General features: G+C 48.0%; 1 protein-coding gene and 1 long non-coding RNA gene across 4 annotated transcripts in view; one reads left to right on the top strand and one right to left on the bottom strand.

The window, feature by feature from the left end:
- LOC138916109 (uncharacterized) overlaps positions 1-17581 on the bottom strand; it is a 33667-nt gene that overhangs the window by 6225 nt on the left and 9861 nt on the right. Inside the window, exon 2 of the long non-coding RNA XR_011422840.1 lies at positions 1219-1323. This is a non-coding gene — a long non-coding RNA (uncharacterized lncRNA). The remainder of the gene's footprint in view (positions 1-1218; positions 1324-17581) is intronic.
- SSTR2 (somatostatin receptor 2) lies at positions 2857-16431 on the top strand. Of its 3 annotated transcripts, XR_011422838.1 has the most exons (4): positions 2958-3215; positions 7198-8281; positions 11490-13211; positions 14036-16354. XR_011422838.1 is itself a non-coding variant. In XM_070226018.1 (3 exons), exons 2-3 carry the CDS (start codon positions 7289-7291, stop codon positions 11541-11543), a joined length of 1047 nt encoding a protein of 348 aa, XP_070082119.1. In that variant the 5' UTR covers positions 2927-3215; positions 7198-7288; the 3' UTR covers positions 11544-16431. The 3 variants fall into 3 exon arrangements, 2 of the variants coding, with proteins under 2 accessions (XP_001498280.1, XP_070082119.1); XM_070226018.1 differs by having other exon boundaries at positions 2927-3215; positions 11490-16431; XM_001498230.7 differs by lacking the exons at positions 11490-13211; positions 14036-16354 and having other exon boundaries at positions 2857-3215; positions 7198-9210.

Raw genomic sequence — 17581 nt, 5'->3', positions numbered from 1 at the left:
TTAACTGCCAGACTTCCTTTGACTAACCTGATTGCAGAGGAACAGTTTCCCCTGTTTAATTTATTAAGCCTCTAAGAGACACAATGACCTATTTGGGGCTTGTGATCCACGTCGGTGCTCCTAGGCTGTGACCTTCTCACGGAAGGTGAGCTGAGCAGCATCTCCCCATGTTACAGGCTTGAGCACCAGCCTGGCCCTTTGTCCTGCTCCTGTTCTTAATTTCCTGCTGTCTATTGTCTCTCTGATAAGTGCTGAAAGAGGAAAGGGTATTATTTAATTGCTTTAAAGATATCAAACAAGCCAGTGCGGAGGTTATCTCCTCCCCAGCCCCTGGATTTTTCTGGCTCAAGGTTGTGTTACTTAGTTACTAACCCAGCTGCAGAGGGACAAGGGGCAGCCCCAGAGGAACAGCACCGGCTTCATTCAGCAGATGGAGGGGAAACTTAAGAGAAGAGCCATTAGGAGTCAGATAGGGAACTGGAACCCGAAGGTGGCTGCTGAGTGCAGGTGGCAGCAACGTCACACAGCTCTTTCAAGGCATTCAAAGGGAGGAGGGGGTGGCCCACATTATCTGGACAAGATCCACAACTGTTCCAGATTACCCATTTTCTGCCATCAAGGTGAATGCTGTTCAGACCCCACTCACCCAGCCTTGCAGCAGAGACAGGTGTGCCTGAGGTGGATGGGCCAGTACTTTTTCCAGGCTGGGCCCACCCAACCCGACATATAGGGGGAGAGAGAAGACTTCACAAAGAAAGAACACAGAGGGGGATTTCACTGTCTCAGGTCATCCGAGGTAAAGGGCATTATTGGAGGAGGCCATCGAGAAGACGTGACCGCCTGTTAACACGCAAGCTGGACCTAAGCAATCAGAGGCTCCTTACCCATCTCCCTTTCCCTGGAATGTACATTCTGCCCACTGTTCCCGTACTAGGAGCCACTTCAAGGACACAGCCTTGAGAAAGCAATGTGCTCTTGAGACCGCCTGGACTGAATATGTGGCTGAACCCTGCTAAGGCCTCTACATAAACTTTTTAAGATTCTGGCAGGTGGGTGCAGACACCGACTCATCTTGAAGCCACCCAAGACAAGCCTTGTAAGTTCCTTTGCTTCTTAAAACCGCCACCTACCAATCTGGAGTGGCCTGCCTCTTTCTGTGGTCTTTCCTTGCTCTCCAGGGTGGGGGCGGTTTCTAATTTCACCTGGGGAACTACTGACCTTGCAAACCAACCAGCACACAGAGGGGGCCACCAAACACCCGAGCAGCTTCGAGGGAGACGGTTATTCAGCTGATCCTGCGGGATGACGGTACTCACAGTAAAACTAAAAAGAGAAACAGGCATGGTCCCATCAGGGCCACCTGTGAGGGGAGGGGGCTTTGAGAGCCAGTGGTTCATTTCCTGTATAGGTTAGAAAACCGATTTAAAAAAAAAAAATAATAATACATGAGTTTGGCATCAACAGTTGTAGACCTTTGAAAAGATAACACAGTGCCCGGGAAAGGAATTTGAGAGTGGAGTGGGCATTTCCTGGATCTTCCTTTCCCTCCTCTTTTCCTGGAAACCAGTTGGGTCATTGGTTTTCAACTAGACGTGGCAACAGGTGCTCCTGTTGCAGCTGTGTCCCCAGAGCGTGCGTGGTTCTCCTGAGCTCACTTCCACCCTGCCCTCCTGGTATTACTGCCACCCCTCCCTCTTCCAGCCAATGGCTCTTCTAGTGAGCTACCTGCCCCAGCCCCTCTACCCTGCACCTCCCAGAAGCTGCCTCCCAGACCGGCTGGGACATGAGGCAGTCACCAGCTCAACCTCTGTTGAGCCCCCAAGCGCCAGGCTGATGGATTGAGCCCCATCATCACCAACAGCTCTGAAATAGACAAATCCAGTGGAAACCCCTGATTTCCACCCTTACAGTGAGTACCCCAAGATGCAGATAGATACTAGCAGCCAGCTGTAAACTCATCCTGTGGTTCCCTTCCCAGGTCACTCACCCATCTCTAGGGCTCACCCTACCTGTTAAACAGCCTCTGACTTTAACTTTTCCCTGGCAAATTGGAAATCACATAATAGGATGGACAAAGGCAGCACAGCCCACGGAGAAAACTGCGGTTGATGCTCGCTGTCTGTTTTCCCATCCTCTCAAACTGTACTCACATGCCCTGTGTTCATGTGTATGCATGTGTGCGTACTTGGAGGACGGTGAGGAAGCAGAGGCTGCAGGATTGATTATGACTTATTAAACTATTGGAACAGAGGCTGAATCATCACAGTCAAAAAATAAATATCTGCAACTTGATGCGACACAACTCCCACTTCTTGCATGTTCCCCTTTCTTCCTTCACAGCGCGTGGGAGGAAGGCCGTGCTGGGTCAGACCAGCAGGTGCCGACTGACATGGTGATGGCCGCTGCGCCTCCAAGCTCTGGAAAGCTGGGAGAGCCGGGATGCGTCGCTCGCCTGCGGAGCCTCTGCCTGCTTCTTGAACTGAATTTTGGAACCCAAGTGCGGGCTGGCACACTGTGTGCAGGGGCGTTGGCCGCTGTATGGAGAAGTGCGTTCCCCCGACCCATTTTCTCCCTGCCTTCCCTTGGCCTGCTCCCTGCCCCCAAGGATGACCCACGGTAGACGCAACTTTGCAAACTTGTCTGACTGAGGAGATGGCAGAGGTCCCAGGGCGAGTCTGGGTCACCCCAGCTGCCACTCCAGCTGCCTAGAATATGTTGGGTGAAACAGAGCCGATTCTGGGAAAGCAGCGTGTGTCCCTACCACAAGTCGTGGAGAGGCCAAAATCGCTTGACCCTTCACGCCTCCGGATGCGGGTCCTCCCACTAACCCCTACCCTGCCTGCGAGCTCTGCCCGCAGCCACAGGCGGGATCCTCCACCTGGCTCACCCCTGTCCTCCCACGGGACCGGGCGGGCGGAGCAAAGCTGCCGTGACGTAACCGGGGCGGGGGGAAATGTGCCGAGGGGCCCGAGCTTCGCTGGGCCAGTCCAAGCGGCGCAGCCACCCGCGCCCGGAGCCTCAGTTCGCGGCTCGGCGCCCGGGGTCTGCGGGCTGGCGAGTTCTCCGCGGCGCGAGGGCCGAGCCTGAGCCGGCAACTCGGGACGCCGAGCGCAGGGGCCCGGCCAAGCGGCTGCGAGCCCTGGCGCCTCGCTCGGTCGGGGACAGCCGCTGGGTGCCGGCGAACCGAGCTAGCGGAGTGCAGCGGAAAAGCAAAGGTGAGGTGGTGTGTAGGAGTGCCTGTGTGTGAGTGTGTGTGTGTGTGTGTGTGTGAGAGAGAGAGAGAGAGAGAGACGCACTTGGGCACCTGGGTGCATCTGCGCTGCATGGTGGTGCGCGCCTCAGTGTGCCTGAGTGCAGGTCCCGCGCTGCGTGGTTCTCCGCCCTTGTGCCTTTTGGGGGCAATTTTTGTGGGAATGAACGACAGCAGGTGTCCTGGCGTGAATGGGGGGCCGTGGGTCGTGTGTGGCTGAACGGCCGTGTGGGCATAGCTGCATGCCGGTGTGCGTGGCGTGCGCCCTCGTCCAGTCCTCATCCCGCACCCGAGTGTCCAGGTGGCAGCTGCAACCGGGATAACTTCTCTCCCAGCCGCCTGCAAAAGACCCCTGACGCGCGAAGAGCGAGGCTGGCGGGGGCAGGAGGAGGGGACGCCGCCGCGGCTCCCGAGGGCGCGCACCCCGACATCCGAGTCTGTGAGGGGCAGGCAGCGGAGCGGAGAAAAGACGCGCTTCTCCGCTCTTCTTGCTCGCCCGGCCTGGCAGACGGGTCCGGAACGGTCCAGAGTCGGCTCCCCTGGCGCCCGGGCGGAGAGGACAGTTTGCCCGGGTTTGGAGAGACCGAACCGCTGAGTGGCCCGCGCCCCGGAGCCGCCGGGCAAGTCTCTGAGCGGCTGTCGCCCTCTCCCAGCCATCCATGATGCCTCGGCCCCGCCTCTGCATTTAGAGACGAGGGTGCTGGCACCACAATCTTTAATCTCCCCTTCCTCTGCCTGGACATAGCAAAGAATCTTTTAGGAAACCCTTGGGTCTGAGGGTCAGCGAGTTGGATGGCGAAGTGGAGGATTTTGCGTGCCAGCCAGGGAGCCATCTGGGCAGTCCGGAGTCTCACCTCTCCTCCATGCCCTTCGCCCAGCGCCGCCTCGGGCTTCTCCTAGGCTCTCCAATGCCGGGGGCACCTGGCTATTGTCTGTGACCGCCAGTGGGGCTCACGCTTCAGCCACCGGGAGATGCGCTGGGGTTGAGCAGGCCCTAAGGGAACTGAGGGTGGGGGCTGAATGGGGGAAAGATGCTGGGTAGAAGGAAAAGACTGAAGCTGAATCGCATTGGGGAGCACCCCTGATGCCCGGTTCCCATCCCAACGCTCCATTTCTTAAGCTGGTAACCACAGCTCCTCTGGGAGGGTCAGGGGATGCCCAGACCCTTCTAAGCCTCCTCTCCAACAGGGCCAGGACTCAGTCTCAGAGGAAACCACCAGCCATTTCTTGTATCTAACCATTCTTGGGCTGGAAAAATAAAGAAAGCAGAAAACTAAACTTCCTTGTGTGTTTAATTGGACCACAATTCAGCAAGTATTGCCTGCCCAGCATTGGACTCCACTTTCAATGGGGCCCAAATAAAGCAGAAGTCCCTCAGAGACCTTAGGCAGCTGACTTCATTGTCGATGAAATAAGATTCACTGTGATTTAAACTCATTTCTTCCTCTGAGGAGCCTTCCCACTCTGGACTGGCTCCCGGCTTACCACCTCTGCCACCTTCTCCAAATTCTGAACCCTGTCTATTGCTGCCTCTCTCAAAAGTGGAGAATGCTGCTTCTCAGCCTATTTCAGAAAAAAAAAAATGACCCCGTTGCAATTCCATCCCACTGAGTGAGACTCCAGCCCAAAAGTCAGAGGTAGGGCTGGAGATCAGCTTTCCACCCTCCCTCGCACGCCTGCACCATCCTCATCTCTACCCCAGAAGCTCTAGACAGGGCGTCTGCAACCCAGGGGTCTTCAGTCTTACCCAGACACTGGCGTGTGACCTTGCCTGTTACATGGATAGGACCCTGGAGTTGCTACTGATTCATGCACACTTTTCTGCAGGTGGCTTAAATAGAATTCCGGGTCTATAGAATTAAAGTAACTGACAAGACGGTTAGAAATGATAGTGGAAACAAGCTGTGTTAATCCAGGGATACCAAAAACAGTTTCTTTGCAGCTTCTGTTTTTAGTAGCTGCCAGTTTATGCTTTTTACCCAAGGCAGACATTAAATCCTGGGTCTCCAAAGTACTTTGCCGAAAAGGTCAGCCACAAAGCCCAGACCCCGCTTTGCAGAGAGTTGCGTGGTGGGGAAATCAGCACAGAAATAATAAGCAGCGCCCCTGGCGGTGCGAAATGAATCAGAGACAGGGGCGGGCAAGGATCCTCAAGTACTTGTTGCTGGCTAAGTTCCCTTTAACTCATCACCAGTTCCTCCAGTCTTCACTTAAGCACCGGGAAAAGTGCCCTGCTCAGGGGAAACGTGTGCACCAAGTGAATTATTCCCACTATGTGCTGAACACACACCCCCCCCCTTACCATCTTCCCCTTTCCTGGAATGACCTCTTCCTTGCCTCCTTCTTCATGTGTTCAAGACCCAGCTCAAGCATTCCTCCTGCCAAGCCTCCTCTGAAGCCCCCAGGAGAGGAAGGCACTCCTAAGTCCTCTGTTCATATCTCCATGCAATTCCCACCCTCTATAAGTTGGCTTCCTTGCATGTCTCTCCTCCTGAATTGTCACCTCCTAGAGGACACCAGCCATGTCTTTTGTTTATTCCCATGTCCTTGGTGTCCAGAGCAAAGAAGTCCCCCAGTGATTTTTTTGCATGACTGTAGATAAATCATTTAATTATGTGATGAGCTATTGTTTTATATCTTAGGCCAAGCCAATAATGTTACAATTATCTTCTCAGCATGGACGTAAAACAGGAGGCAGCTCCTTCAAACTAAAGCCCAATTATCAGCCACTAGTTTTCCAGTCCACCGAGCAGCAGATGTGATGCTGCGCAGAGCTCAGAAGACTTGGGTGTCCTGTGTTCAAATCCCAGCTCCATCAGTTGTGTACAAGGAAATGGGAGCAAGTTACTTGAACTCTCGAAGCCTCGGTTTGCTCATCTATAAAATGGGGATAACTATCCCCACCTTACAGGATGGTTGGGAAGATGAAGTGGACAGTGAATGTGAATGAGCCACATCAGGGTTTGGAATTCACTTCTGTGAATGAGCCTGGCTCCCTCATGCCTGGCTCCTGTTTTTGTCCTTTATCAGGGGATCAAGCAAATCCTGAGCGGTGTTAGAAGATGCGCATTCAACCAGGGACTTTAGGAAAGGACTCTCCTCTTTTCTTAGTTAGGCATGAGGGTGTTAAGCACTGGGTATTGGAGAAAGGAAAACAGAAGAAACAAAAATAAACTAAAGTGTGCATTCTAAAAAGAAAAGCAAGTCAGATTTTTATTTTTAACATTTAAGACTATAAATTGGTCCATTGTGTCGGCAGATTTCAACAGATTAGAGATAAACGAGGTGGCGGGGGAAAAAGAGGAAAAGATAACATTTTTTGAGTTCCGATTATGAACTCAGCACAGTGCTAAACGTTTTCACATACATTTCATCACTTAACATTCATGACACCCCCATTTTGACAAATGAGAGTCAGCGGCCAAGTGCCGGGCACGAGGTCACGTGGGCTCCGGGGGGATCCCTGGTTTGTTTTACCTCTAAAGTCCAGGACTTTTCCACCATGGAGTTTTCAGAATGGAAAGACTCCAAAGCAGTCAATAAGTCAGCGTAGATTTCCTCAGAGGGAAAAGGCCGAGAAGGCCAGCATCAGAGCCCTCTGAGGTCAGGGGCTGGGCTTCTCCAAGCTCTGCCTTTTTACACTTTGGACCAGTCAACTTCTTACAAATCAAAGCGTATTTTTTGTAGCCACAGCCATCTCCTACACGTGCATCACCAAGAAGACAAGACAAACTGATGACTTAACCCAAAACTTTCCCCGCTATTGGAAAAAAACAACTCCAAAAGTCTGCACACTGATGAGAATGGGCTGGTAGCTCTAACACTGATGTGGAAAGATACACTTTTCAATTGGAGAGCATGTCTGAGAGGGTAAACTAGAAACATGGAAAGCTGATGAGAGCTTAAGTAGCCTCTGGCTGATGAGCCTCTTCCTTTTTTCCTTGCAGATGTCACAGTGGATCCTTTGCCTCCAGGACCCATTAAGGTGAGAATAAGCTCTTTGGCTGGTTGAAACTAGCCTAAGACTGTAAGGCAGCCATGGATATGGCATACGAACTACTCAATGGGAGCCAAGCATGGCTTTCCTCTTCATTTGACCTCAATGGCACTGTGGCAGCTGCTAACAGCTCAAACCAGACAGAGCCATACTATGATCTGACCAGCAATGCAGTCCTCACGTTCATATATTTTGTGGTCTGTATCATTGGGTTGTGTGGCAATACGCTTGTCATTTATGTCATCCTCCGCTATGCCAAGATGAAGACCATCACCAACATTTACATTCTCAACCTGGCCATCGCAGATGAGCTTTTCATGCTGGGTCTGCCCTTCCTGGCCATGCAGGTGGCTCTGGTCCACTGGCCCTTTGGCAAGGCCATTTGCCGGGTGGTCATGACTGTGGATGGCATCAATCAGTTCACCAGCATTTTCTGCTTGACAGTCATGAGCATTGACCGATACCTGGCTGTGGTCCACCCCATCAAGTCAGCCAAGTGGAGGAGACCCCGGACAGCCAAGATGATCAATGTGGCTGTGTGGGGAGTCTCTCTGCTGGTCATCTTGCCTATCATGATATATGCTGGGCTTCGGAGCAACCAGTGGGGGAGAAGCAGCTGTACCATCAACTGGCCAGGTGAATCTGGAGCGTGGTACACAGGGTTCATCATCTATGCCTTCATCTTGGGGTTCCTGGTACCCCTCACCATCATTTGTCTTTGCTACCTGTTCATTATCATCAAAGTGAAGTCTTCTGGAATCCGAGTGGGTTCCTCTAAAAGGAAAAAGTCTGAGAAGAAGGTGACCCGGATGGTGTCCATAGTGGTGGCTGTCTTCATTTTCTGCTGGCTTCCCTTCTACATATTCAATGTCTCTTCGGTCTCTGTGGCCATCAGTCCCACTCCAGCCCTTAAAGGCATGTTTGACTTTGTGGTGGTCCTCACCTACGCTAATAGTTGTGCCAACCCTATCCTGTATGCCTTCTTGTCTGACAACTTCAAGAAGAGCTTCCAGAATGTCCTCTGCTTGGTCAAGGTGAGCGGCACAGATGACGGGGAACGGAGTGACAGTAAGCAGGACAAGTCCCGGCTGAATGAGACCACAGAGACCCAGAGGACCCTCCTCAATGGAGACCTCCAGACCAGTATCTGAACTGCCTGAAAAATAAATAAATAAAACACCAAGCTCTGCTAACTGGCAACGTGCTCCCTACCCCCACTCCCTTCCTTCCTCCCACGCATCACACCTGGCTTCTAGAATAGGGAATTGCTCAGCATGAGTCCAATTCAAAGAACCCTGTTTGAGTCGGCTTGTCTGAGTGAATGATAATGTATTAAATTGATTACCTCTCCCTTAAAGCGAACATTTAAAGGCAGGCAGACAATTCAAAGTCTGGAGGAATGGAGATCATGCCTGGATACGACCTTTAGAAATGTTGAAGCTCAAGAAAAATAGAAAACTATATCTGTGTGTTTGTGTGTTTAAAGCCCAGTATGTAATGTTGTGGTCTTACACTTATACTTGTATATTCCTTTCTGTACAGCCGTAACCTATGTTTTCTGTGCTCAAGTACACAAGTAGCAAGTTCAAGTGTGCATAGCATAGATGGAAATTTATTTCAATATGGTACCCACAGAAATGGACTTACCATGAAGCCAATAAAGCTTAAGCTTCAGGGTTCTCTCTTGCTTGGGCAGTGTGTTCACACGGCCATACGTTTTTGTAAAAAATTGTAAAAGTAAGATATTTTTGTATTCTTTTTTTTAGAGAGGTCTCCTTAAATTGCATCAGCTTCCAGCCTCACAAAGCCTGCCTCTGCCCCTGGGTATTTGCTTCATTAATTTCAGGCAGGTTAGATGAAAGTAAGAAGGGAGAGGGAGATGACAGGTGAGGACCCAGAACATAAATTCATGTGTTTTCTCATCTTAGATATAATCAAAGAATTATTCATTTACCCAAAAGGACTTAAATGGTTGTGGTCATTGATCATTGTATTTATGAAGACAGGTCTGCTTTTGTTATAAGGTTGCATTTTTTTCTGCTCAAACTGCTTTAATTTTTCTTCAGGAGCCACGGAAGGGGAGAGGGGGTGGAAATCACTAACCTGAAAGGCAAAAAAATGGACGGCAATTCTTGTGGGGAAACTATTTTCTTCTCCCCACTGTGAGAATGAATAAGAACGAAGCAAAGTTACACTTTTATGAGAAACCATGAAATTAGGTTTTTTTTTTAATGCCAGACATGGCTTCCTAATGAAAGAAAATGGAAATGTAATTCAACAGCTCCTCAAAGGGGTTTTTTAAGGACTTGATGCAAAACTAGGCACTAAGAAAATCACAGTGCATGCTAAAGACCTGAGGACATTGTTCTTAAACATAAGCACCAGCCAATAAATATGTAGCATGTAGAGGATGCACGGGTGTGAGCGTTGGCAAGAGTCCCATCCCTCACAGGTATGCCCGCCACCTTACTCACCCATCGCATACACATTAAACACTGACCTTTAATGCCACAGACTCTGAGCTATGATTCCTCAAGAGTTGTCATAGACAAGCACTTCACACCATCAGTGACGTTTTTCTGTCTGTCGCTGAAATTGTAGATGGGCTCGTATACAAGCAATGGGAAATGAAACCCATTTCACTGACTGATTACAATTTCCAGGACATGAAAAACATACGCTCGGGTGTTTGTAAGGATGTCATCATCTCTGGGTGTAGATGAAAGCCTCACTCTTCGTGTCTCACGTATAGATTTTACCATATTTAAAAATGAGCTTTCCTCTTCCGGCTCGCTAAGCAAGAGCTGTTTGACAGTGAGAATGACTAAGAACTCCACCTGTGCTTGTGTTAATGTGCCGCCTTTATTCTATCTGCCTATATAATTCATGCCACCTCATTCCCAAAAGTACTTACCGTGGCCTAGAAAAAATGTGCTCAATAAGATTTATGACAGATAAATAAATCCACGCAAAAATAAAAAGTGGTGCAATTATAGAAGAGACTATAGGGAAAATTGTTACACAAAAAGGCACGCAGCAAAATCCCACACCATTACTAAAGGGAAGGTCAGCTCAAGGTCAGCTCAGGACTTCCTGGCAGCCACAACTAATGGAGAGGGACTCCGCCTCCTCTTCCTCCTCCTTCATAAAATCATGAAAGATTTGGAAGAAACTGCTTTAAACCCAACTTTACCATTATTACAATACGAGGTGTTCCAGGGCCTTTGAATAAACGCTGATTTTCACTTAGGGAGTAATTTCAAGGGTCCGAGACTTGGTGGAAATAATTTCAAGGCAGAGAGACTAATTCTATAGCACTCATGCCCCTGTGATCAGAGAAACTGCCTCCAAGGAGGCTGGGGTCCAAAGCAGCCACCGGAAGTCTTGAAATGAAATGCATACCCAGGTACATGGTGGGTACTCAGCAGCAGGATGAGCATTCTGAGGCTAAAAGCTGAGGCCTTTAAGATTGATGCTACAATTCTGTCCAAAGAAGCAGTCAGGTTTCTACTGTATGAAAGGTATTCTCCTCTCTTTGAAAGATCTCTTCCTGGGATGACTTAGTCTCTGGTTGTTTCTTGTATCCAAGAGGGAATAAACATTTTAATTTAAATGTTAACATGATTTTAATTCCAAAATTTAATCTTAGCCTCAACTCAACATTTAATTATGAAGATAACCCTGCTGGTTGCTGAGGGAGAAAAAAATTAATGCACTCCATTGACTTTAGGATATCTGATCATATGGACTATGCAAGCAACTGCTTACCATCCGTTTGCATGGGTAGTTAAGAACTGATTAAACTTAAGTGGATTTAGTGAGAAAGGTATCAAGAGAGATAATATGACATTGTGGCCTGTGTTGAACGATGTTAGCTTGTGTTTCAGTAACACAGAGTTGAGTAATATTGGACATGGAGTTGGAACTTTGGTGGGGTTCATGCCATAGCTTGGGACAGTCTAAGAAAACACAAGGAGGACACTGGATGATGGAAGGACACTGCATTTCCTTCCTTTGATTGCTTCTTTGAAAAAGAAGGAAGAGGAGGAGGAGAATAAGGAGTCACTCTCCATTAGTTGTGGCTGCTAGGAAGTCCTGAGCTGACCTTGAGGTGACCTTCCCTTTAGTAATGGTGTGGGATTTTACTGTACGCGTTTTTGTATAAGAGCTTTCCTTATAGCCTCATCTTATAATTGTACCTCTTTTTATTTTTGCATGGATTTATTTATCTGTCATAAACAGTATGCCAAGAAGAAAATGTGGGCCGGCGGATGGGACTTCCAGAGCCAGCAGTGACCTGGAGTCTATTTGCTTACACAGATTTAACCTCCTCTCCATGACGGAACACAAGTGTTGATTGCTGGAGCTTTCAGCCCCAGTTGCCGTAGATAGGAGCGCCATGCTGGGAAAGTGTCCAGTCGGGCACTGAGAGAGTAGGAAGTGAACGGCTGTCCAGGTACATGTCCTAATCAGCTCTAAGAGTGAGTGCTCAATAAAGACAGTAAAGTTACAATGGAAGGCGGAAATGAACTTTGCCCTTGTTGAAGAGAGGTGGCAAGAAAACCATCGAAGGCTCCATATATGGTTGGGAAGGGCCAATTAGTGTCTCCAAAATGTGTCATCATAAAAATCACAACAGTTGGCAGTCCTAGCATTGGAGCTTATAAGTAATAACTTACAATCAGTCACATGTCTAATCCACATTTTTGCAAATTCAAAAACATGGAATTTCCTACCAAATGTTCTATCAGAGCAAACTTTCACCTAAGAGGTTGTTTGCTTCTGATATGTGAGTTTCTGGGAACGTTCTCATAGGCAGAGTCTCTCTCATTTTTTTCTAACAGCTCATCTAGAAAGTAGACACCAGGGACTATATTCTACTCACAGCTGAAAAACTTCTGCGGCTCTGGTACCTGAGTCTGCAGGGTTGAGAATAACAGCTCAAGGACAAGATTTTACACCTTCCACCCCCGCTGCCACCTTCAATGACTGCCCACCCCTTCCTTTAAATCAGCAGTGACCCAACACAGACTGCTGATCTGATTTTCTCCTCCAGACGTGTCAGGTTGTATGTATCCGGACTGTGCTGGAAAACAGAGCTAAACATTAACCAAGACTTAGCCAAGCTGAATACAAAACGTTATTCATTCTCCTAAGATTAAAAGTGAGTATAATGTCCTTAAATGAAATGCTGTGGCTTTATCGCTGGGCTCGATGGACGTCTGCCTCCTGTTGGACAAAGATTTCAAGCCTGAGAGAGCTGATGACACAGACTCAGCTTCACGTGGGTGGAGAGGGAGTTCATATGGAGAAGGGGAGAGGCTTTCTTTTCATCTCTCTCTCCTTCCTGGCATTTGTTGAAGGCACAGAGCAGGGTGAGAAAAGCACCTCTTCGCGAGGATAATGGTGTCTGGTTGGGAGAGGTGACTGGCTCACTTCTGATCCTGATCCTGCTGGGACTAGAGGCAGAAAAGGAAGATACCATTTAGAGATAAAATTGCTCTACGCTTTTAGAAAAGCTGGTTGAGGAACACGATGCAAGGCCCACTTAAAAAGAAATCTAAAATGGCTTCCCACAGCCTCGGCCACTCCAATTATTCAGCGACTGGGACCTCCAATTGCTTAAGCAATAGAGAAGGTCCCTTTGCAGTGGCAGTCACTGAAGAGGGGAAGAACGGCGTGCTATGGTCTACCAAATACAACTGTTTTAGCCCTGGACACAGAAGGAGACACAGTGGTCCTAGGTCCCTACAAAGAAGAGATTATGAAGTGGCCAGTACAGCGACCCTGCGGGAAAACTGCTCGTCTCAAAAGTGGAAGCTCCATGATCGGCTCTACAGGACGTGTACAGGAGAGTGCACCCTCCAGGCCCCGCGAAGGAGCGGCAATGCTGCCCCTGGACAGTGCTTCCCCCACCTGGCAGATGGCTGGGGCATCAGTTCCTGGGAGGGTTCCCATGCCCAGGTGAGAGAATAGGGTCACTACAGAGTGATGTTTTTTCTCCTGGGTATTATTTTCTAACAAGGCACACAAATGGTTCTCACATAACATAACCAAAGCTTAGTTGTTTTCTCAACATTAACCAGCATTCCCGTTCTCAGGGGACGTGGACCATCTTCTAAGGCTCTCAAGTTCACCTCGACTTGTACTTTTGCTACATTTTCTGCTCCCAGACACACACCCACACTTAATGCAATGCACACAGGTGACACAACACACATGCAGCGTACATGCATATAAAGAGCATGTTCAAGTGTGTGCATATGATATGCGTGCACATGCATGTAAGGCACACATGTGACACACACACACAATACACCTTCTATATCTTTCGGGCAAGACCTCCAATGCAGAGATTCTCCAAGGCTTTCCGCAGAGGGAGATAACTATAATTTGACTAATGCACTTGAAATCTAGGGATATTAGGTCATTTTTTTCCAGATGGGGGAGGGGGACACTGTGCACGAGCTAATTTTTCACCGAGAGGATGCTGTGCCAGCTCACAGACTGTACGCCTAGCCCCAGCCAGCTGTCCCTGCAGTAAGAGGCCATCTCAAATTTTTTCAAAAGCAGAGTTTGCAAAAAGGTGTGAATGGTTTACTACAATCACCCCCACGAATCAACCCGTATAAATGACATGTTCTGCTAACAGCAATCCTTCCGCGTGACAAAAACAATACAATTCCTCTGCATAAAATCCACTCGAAATAATTCTAAATTGATTCTCGTCAAGAACAGAGTTCTAACAGACGTTTCTTCCCCCGACGCTTCTTCATACGGATCTGAAGTTGAACGCTTTGGGGAAGGTGAGATGCTCAGCCGCCAAGAAAATGAAGTGCTGTTCTCCTCCTCAGCCATGAGTGCCCCTCCACAAGAGTCTCTTAAGCATAAAAGAAGTCTTCCCTTTGTCCACCATTCTGCTCCAGTCCACTGCCATGGCTCATGACACCTACATCAGCTCATCGTGTTTGCTTTCTAAGTAGCTGCCAGTATGTGATGAAGAAGAGAGCATTGTTATATTCTTCTTGGATGAACAGAAGTCTGATTTCCAGGGTTCATTCCTAAGATTAATTAAAGTTAGCTTAATCCCAGCTGCACCGCCAACTTGCAGGCTAGACGCTTGCAGAGCAAAGGCTCAGACTGCGTGAAGACTCACTTTGTTTGGCTTCAGCTGAAACGCTTTTTGGCAGATTAAAATCGTCTCCTAAATATCTCTTCCAAACTCCCAGGTGGATGAGCGCTGTCTTATTTGTCGCAGGCGCGCTCTAGGAGGCAACAGACCATGGATGTCTCACTTCTCCCCTGCTCCTTCACACGACCACCTTTCGCCTCCTCCCAGCTCCAAGGGCTTGTCGACTGGAAGGCGGCAGAATCGCATCCTCAGCCACGCTGCATGTGGCCCCAGAACCTGGCCTCTGCTGGGGGCTGTCTTTGCAGCCAAGGAAACCCGTTCCTCCTCGACCTTAAACGAAATGTTTCTGGTCCAACTGAGCAGACACAAAATCTAGTTGGCCATCAGCGACACGGTTCTGGGCTGTTGGGTTGATGTGAAAATGGCTATTAAGAGGGTTTGGGATTTCCAGGGCTTCCTTACTGCTTCCGGGACTGATAAAGTAAATCCTAATTGCTGGAGAAGAACCAAATCGAGGCACTGGAGTGGCAGGTCGCTTCAAAGGTAAAGCGTGTCATTGGAGGTCAACTTCACCTTAAAGGGTGCTAAGGACACCGGAGGTCCAGGTACTCTGGGTAGAGTCAAGGCAGGGGACAGGCTGCCATTGAGCAGAGAGTGTCACATTTTGAAATTTATCCTGTAAAAGTTCATTTCCTTTAACTGTATCCTCCACCTATCTTTCACAACAGTGTTCTCTAATATTTAGATTTAAAATTTGAAATTTTAAAAATGCCTTCTCTTTTTTAGAATTCCACAAGGCCCACCTTTAAGCAACTAGAAAGGGACACGCAGTTTTCATAAAATGAGGTTGGGCACTGATTCGGAAGGAAACAGTCAGCAGAGGCATTTAATCCCCTGGGTGGATGAGCCAGACCAGGCTCCTTCTGTTTTTCCATCTCTCCCTCCTTTTGGTCACTGCACGGCCTCAGACAGAAGCAGATTAATAGGGAGTTGAACAGGAGAAAAAAGGTTCCTCGCTAGAACAACCAGCTAATGACAACTGGTTTCCCATCTGTTTGGAGGAGGAAATTGGCCAGCCACACAATGAAGTGCCACGGGCAGCCGCCAAGCTCACCCTATTTGATCGCGAGCAAAAGTACAAGCAGACAGTTCGACTACCTAGAATTATATGAAAGCCTTTTCCCCAAGAAAAGTCTCCATTCGCGTTTCCAGCAGCCTGAGAAGCATCTCAATAGGAAAGAAGAGAGTGCAGAGGGTATGGAGTTGACTTTCAGAACGTGTTTAAAGATAGCTGAATGTGGAGGGCACAGTTTTCCTAAAGTCTCCTTACCCCTTATTTTGTAGTTAATCTATCCATCACCCACCGCTGTCACTCACCAGTAAACTGCAGTGGGTTTTCACAAACAGCAGATCAATCACTATCGAAGGACACTGAAAACTCTTCACACCCAGGCTCTCGTACTGCATGTCACCCCCTCTTCCGCTCTTTGGGGTGATGCTGACACTGTTGTTGCCCCCCCCCCCTTTCTGAAGGTGCTGGAGATAATGAAATGCGAGTCTTTGGGCTCCTTTCCACCCCTGTCTTTGAGGACTTAATGGAGTTTTCTTTCGCCTTCCATGCTCCATGGATAGGAGGAAACCTGGGACATCCAAAAACGCTTTCAGCAGCCCTCACTGCAAAAAGAGTTTCAGCTACGTGATGTGATTGATGGTTTCAATACGTCACGAAGAGGTGTGCACATAAGCTAGATATTTTTATTATTCTTATGGTATTTTGAATGTGGTTATTCTTGCTAACGTGTCATTCCCGCATGTCTAGTATTTCAGTGAAATAGCTAAATTTGCTGTTCCTTTCAAATAAGCTGCAACTGCCTTTGTAATTGTGTGTGTTTCTGTGTCAGATAAATTTACCTCTATCTTTGCTGTTATAATTGATTGTATATGCTAGAAAGCAAGAAGCAAACATTTCTTTTTAGTGACTTTATCTTTTTTTTGTTTGCAAGTGTACTATTTTATAAACTACCTTCACGTGAAATCATATTCTCAACTGAAGGGACTCAGACTGAAGTGTGTTCATTAGGCCAGCTAAGTGAGCTCACCCCTGTCCCCACCTACCTCCAAAAAAGACTGCGCATGTTCCGGAAAGTGGGCCTGAGGCCTAGATCATATAATCCGCACCATCCAGATTTCCCAGAACACTGAACTGGTAACTTTAGAATTTTACAATTTGTTTTAAACTCTAAGCCAAATGAAAAGCCTACAAAATGTTTCCTAGATGTCTTAACAATCATTTGTCTGGAAGCAAAAGAAAAGAAAAGTTTAAAAATAGACAGCCATGGGTGAGTCCCATTTTGTCCACAGGCTGATTTGTAACGGCCCTCTCTGATTCCTTCCAGATCTTGTAGCCTAGTTTAAATAGCACGGCTAAGTACTGTAAAGCCGATGATGGAAGGAGTGCTCTAAAAATGCCACGAGACACGCCAGGTCTCGCTGACAGCAAAACCGATTACAGAGAAACGTCAAGAGTTTTAAAATTAAGTCAAAGAACACAACTTTTTATCATCTTCACGTGTTCCTTTCACTTAAAATCCAAACATCACAAAAATTTCCAGCTGCTTAAAACAGAGTTTTAACTACAAATGAGACTGCTAAAATCAGAAGAAAATTAGCTGATTTCTTGAGAGCTCATGATGCACCAAGCCCTGCTCTAAGCACTTGATACGGATCGTCTCATTCAGTCCCCACGAGAGCTCTGGGAAGGATGTGCTGCTGTTACCCCCATTCCACAGATGAGGAAACTGAGGCATGGCATACTCGTGTCACTTGCCCTGAACCCGCTCTCTTAACCTCTTAACGCACCTCTACCTATAGGTTGTGTGACCTGGAGCAAGTGCCCGACATCCCCAAGCCCACTGTTCCTTGTCTGCAAAATAGGGAGAACACCTCGTACCTTACAGAACTGTGTAAAGACTGGATGAAAGAAAATATTTTAAATAATTGATCTCCTTATTACTGGGCACATAGAGGAGCCCAGTAAGTATTAGCTTCCCTTCACCTTTAATCACAGCAAAAGGAGATCAGAAACTTTTTGGTCATTAAACAACTGACCATTTTCCAAATGGCTAATATTAAACCGTTGTTTCTATGCCATTAGGAAAGGTTGGCTGGCGCTAACAAAACCAGCCTTGTGACGCAAGATGAA

This window comes from Equus caballus, chromosome 11 (assembly GCF_041296265.1).
Source record: "Equus caballus isolate H_3958 breed thoroughbred chromosome 11, TB-T2T, whole genome shotgun sequence".
Taxonomy (NCBI): Eukaryota; Metazoa; Chordata; class Mammalia; order Perissodactyla; family Equidae; genus Equus; species Equus caballus.
Note: the sequence above shows the minus strand (reverse complement) of the source record. Positions and strands in the feature narration are given on the sequence as shown.

What these genes read in the sequence shown, in the direction of transcription:
- SSTR2 (XM_001498230.7), top strand. Translation starts at nt 7,289, where the DNA reads ATGGATATGGCATACGAACTACTCAATGGGAGCCAAGCATGGCTTTCC.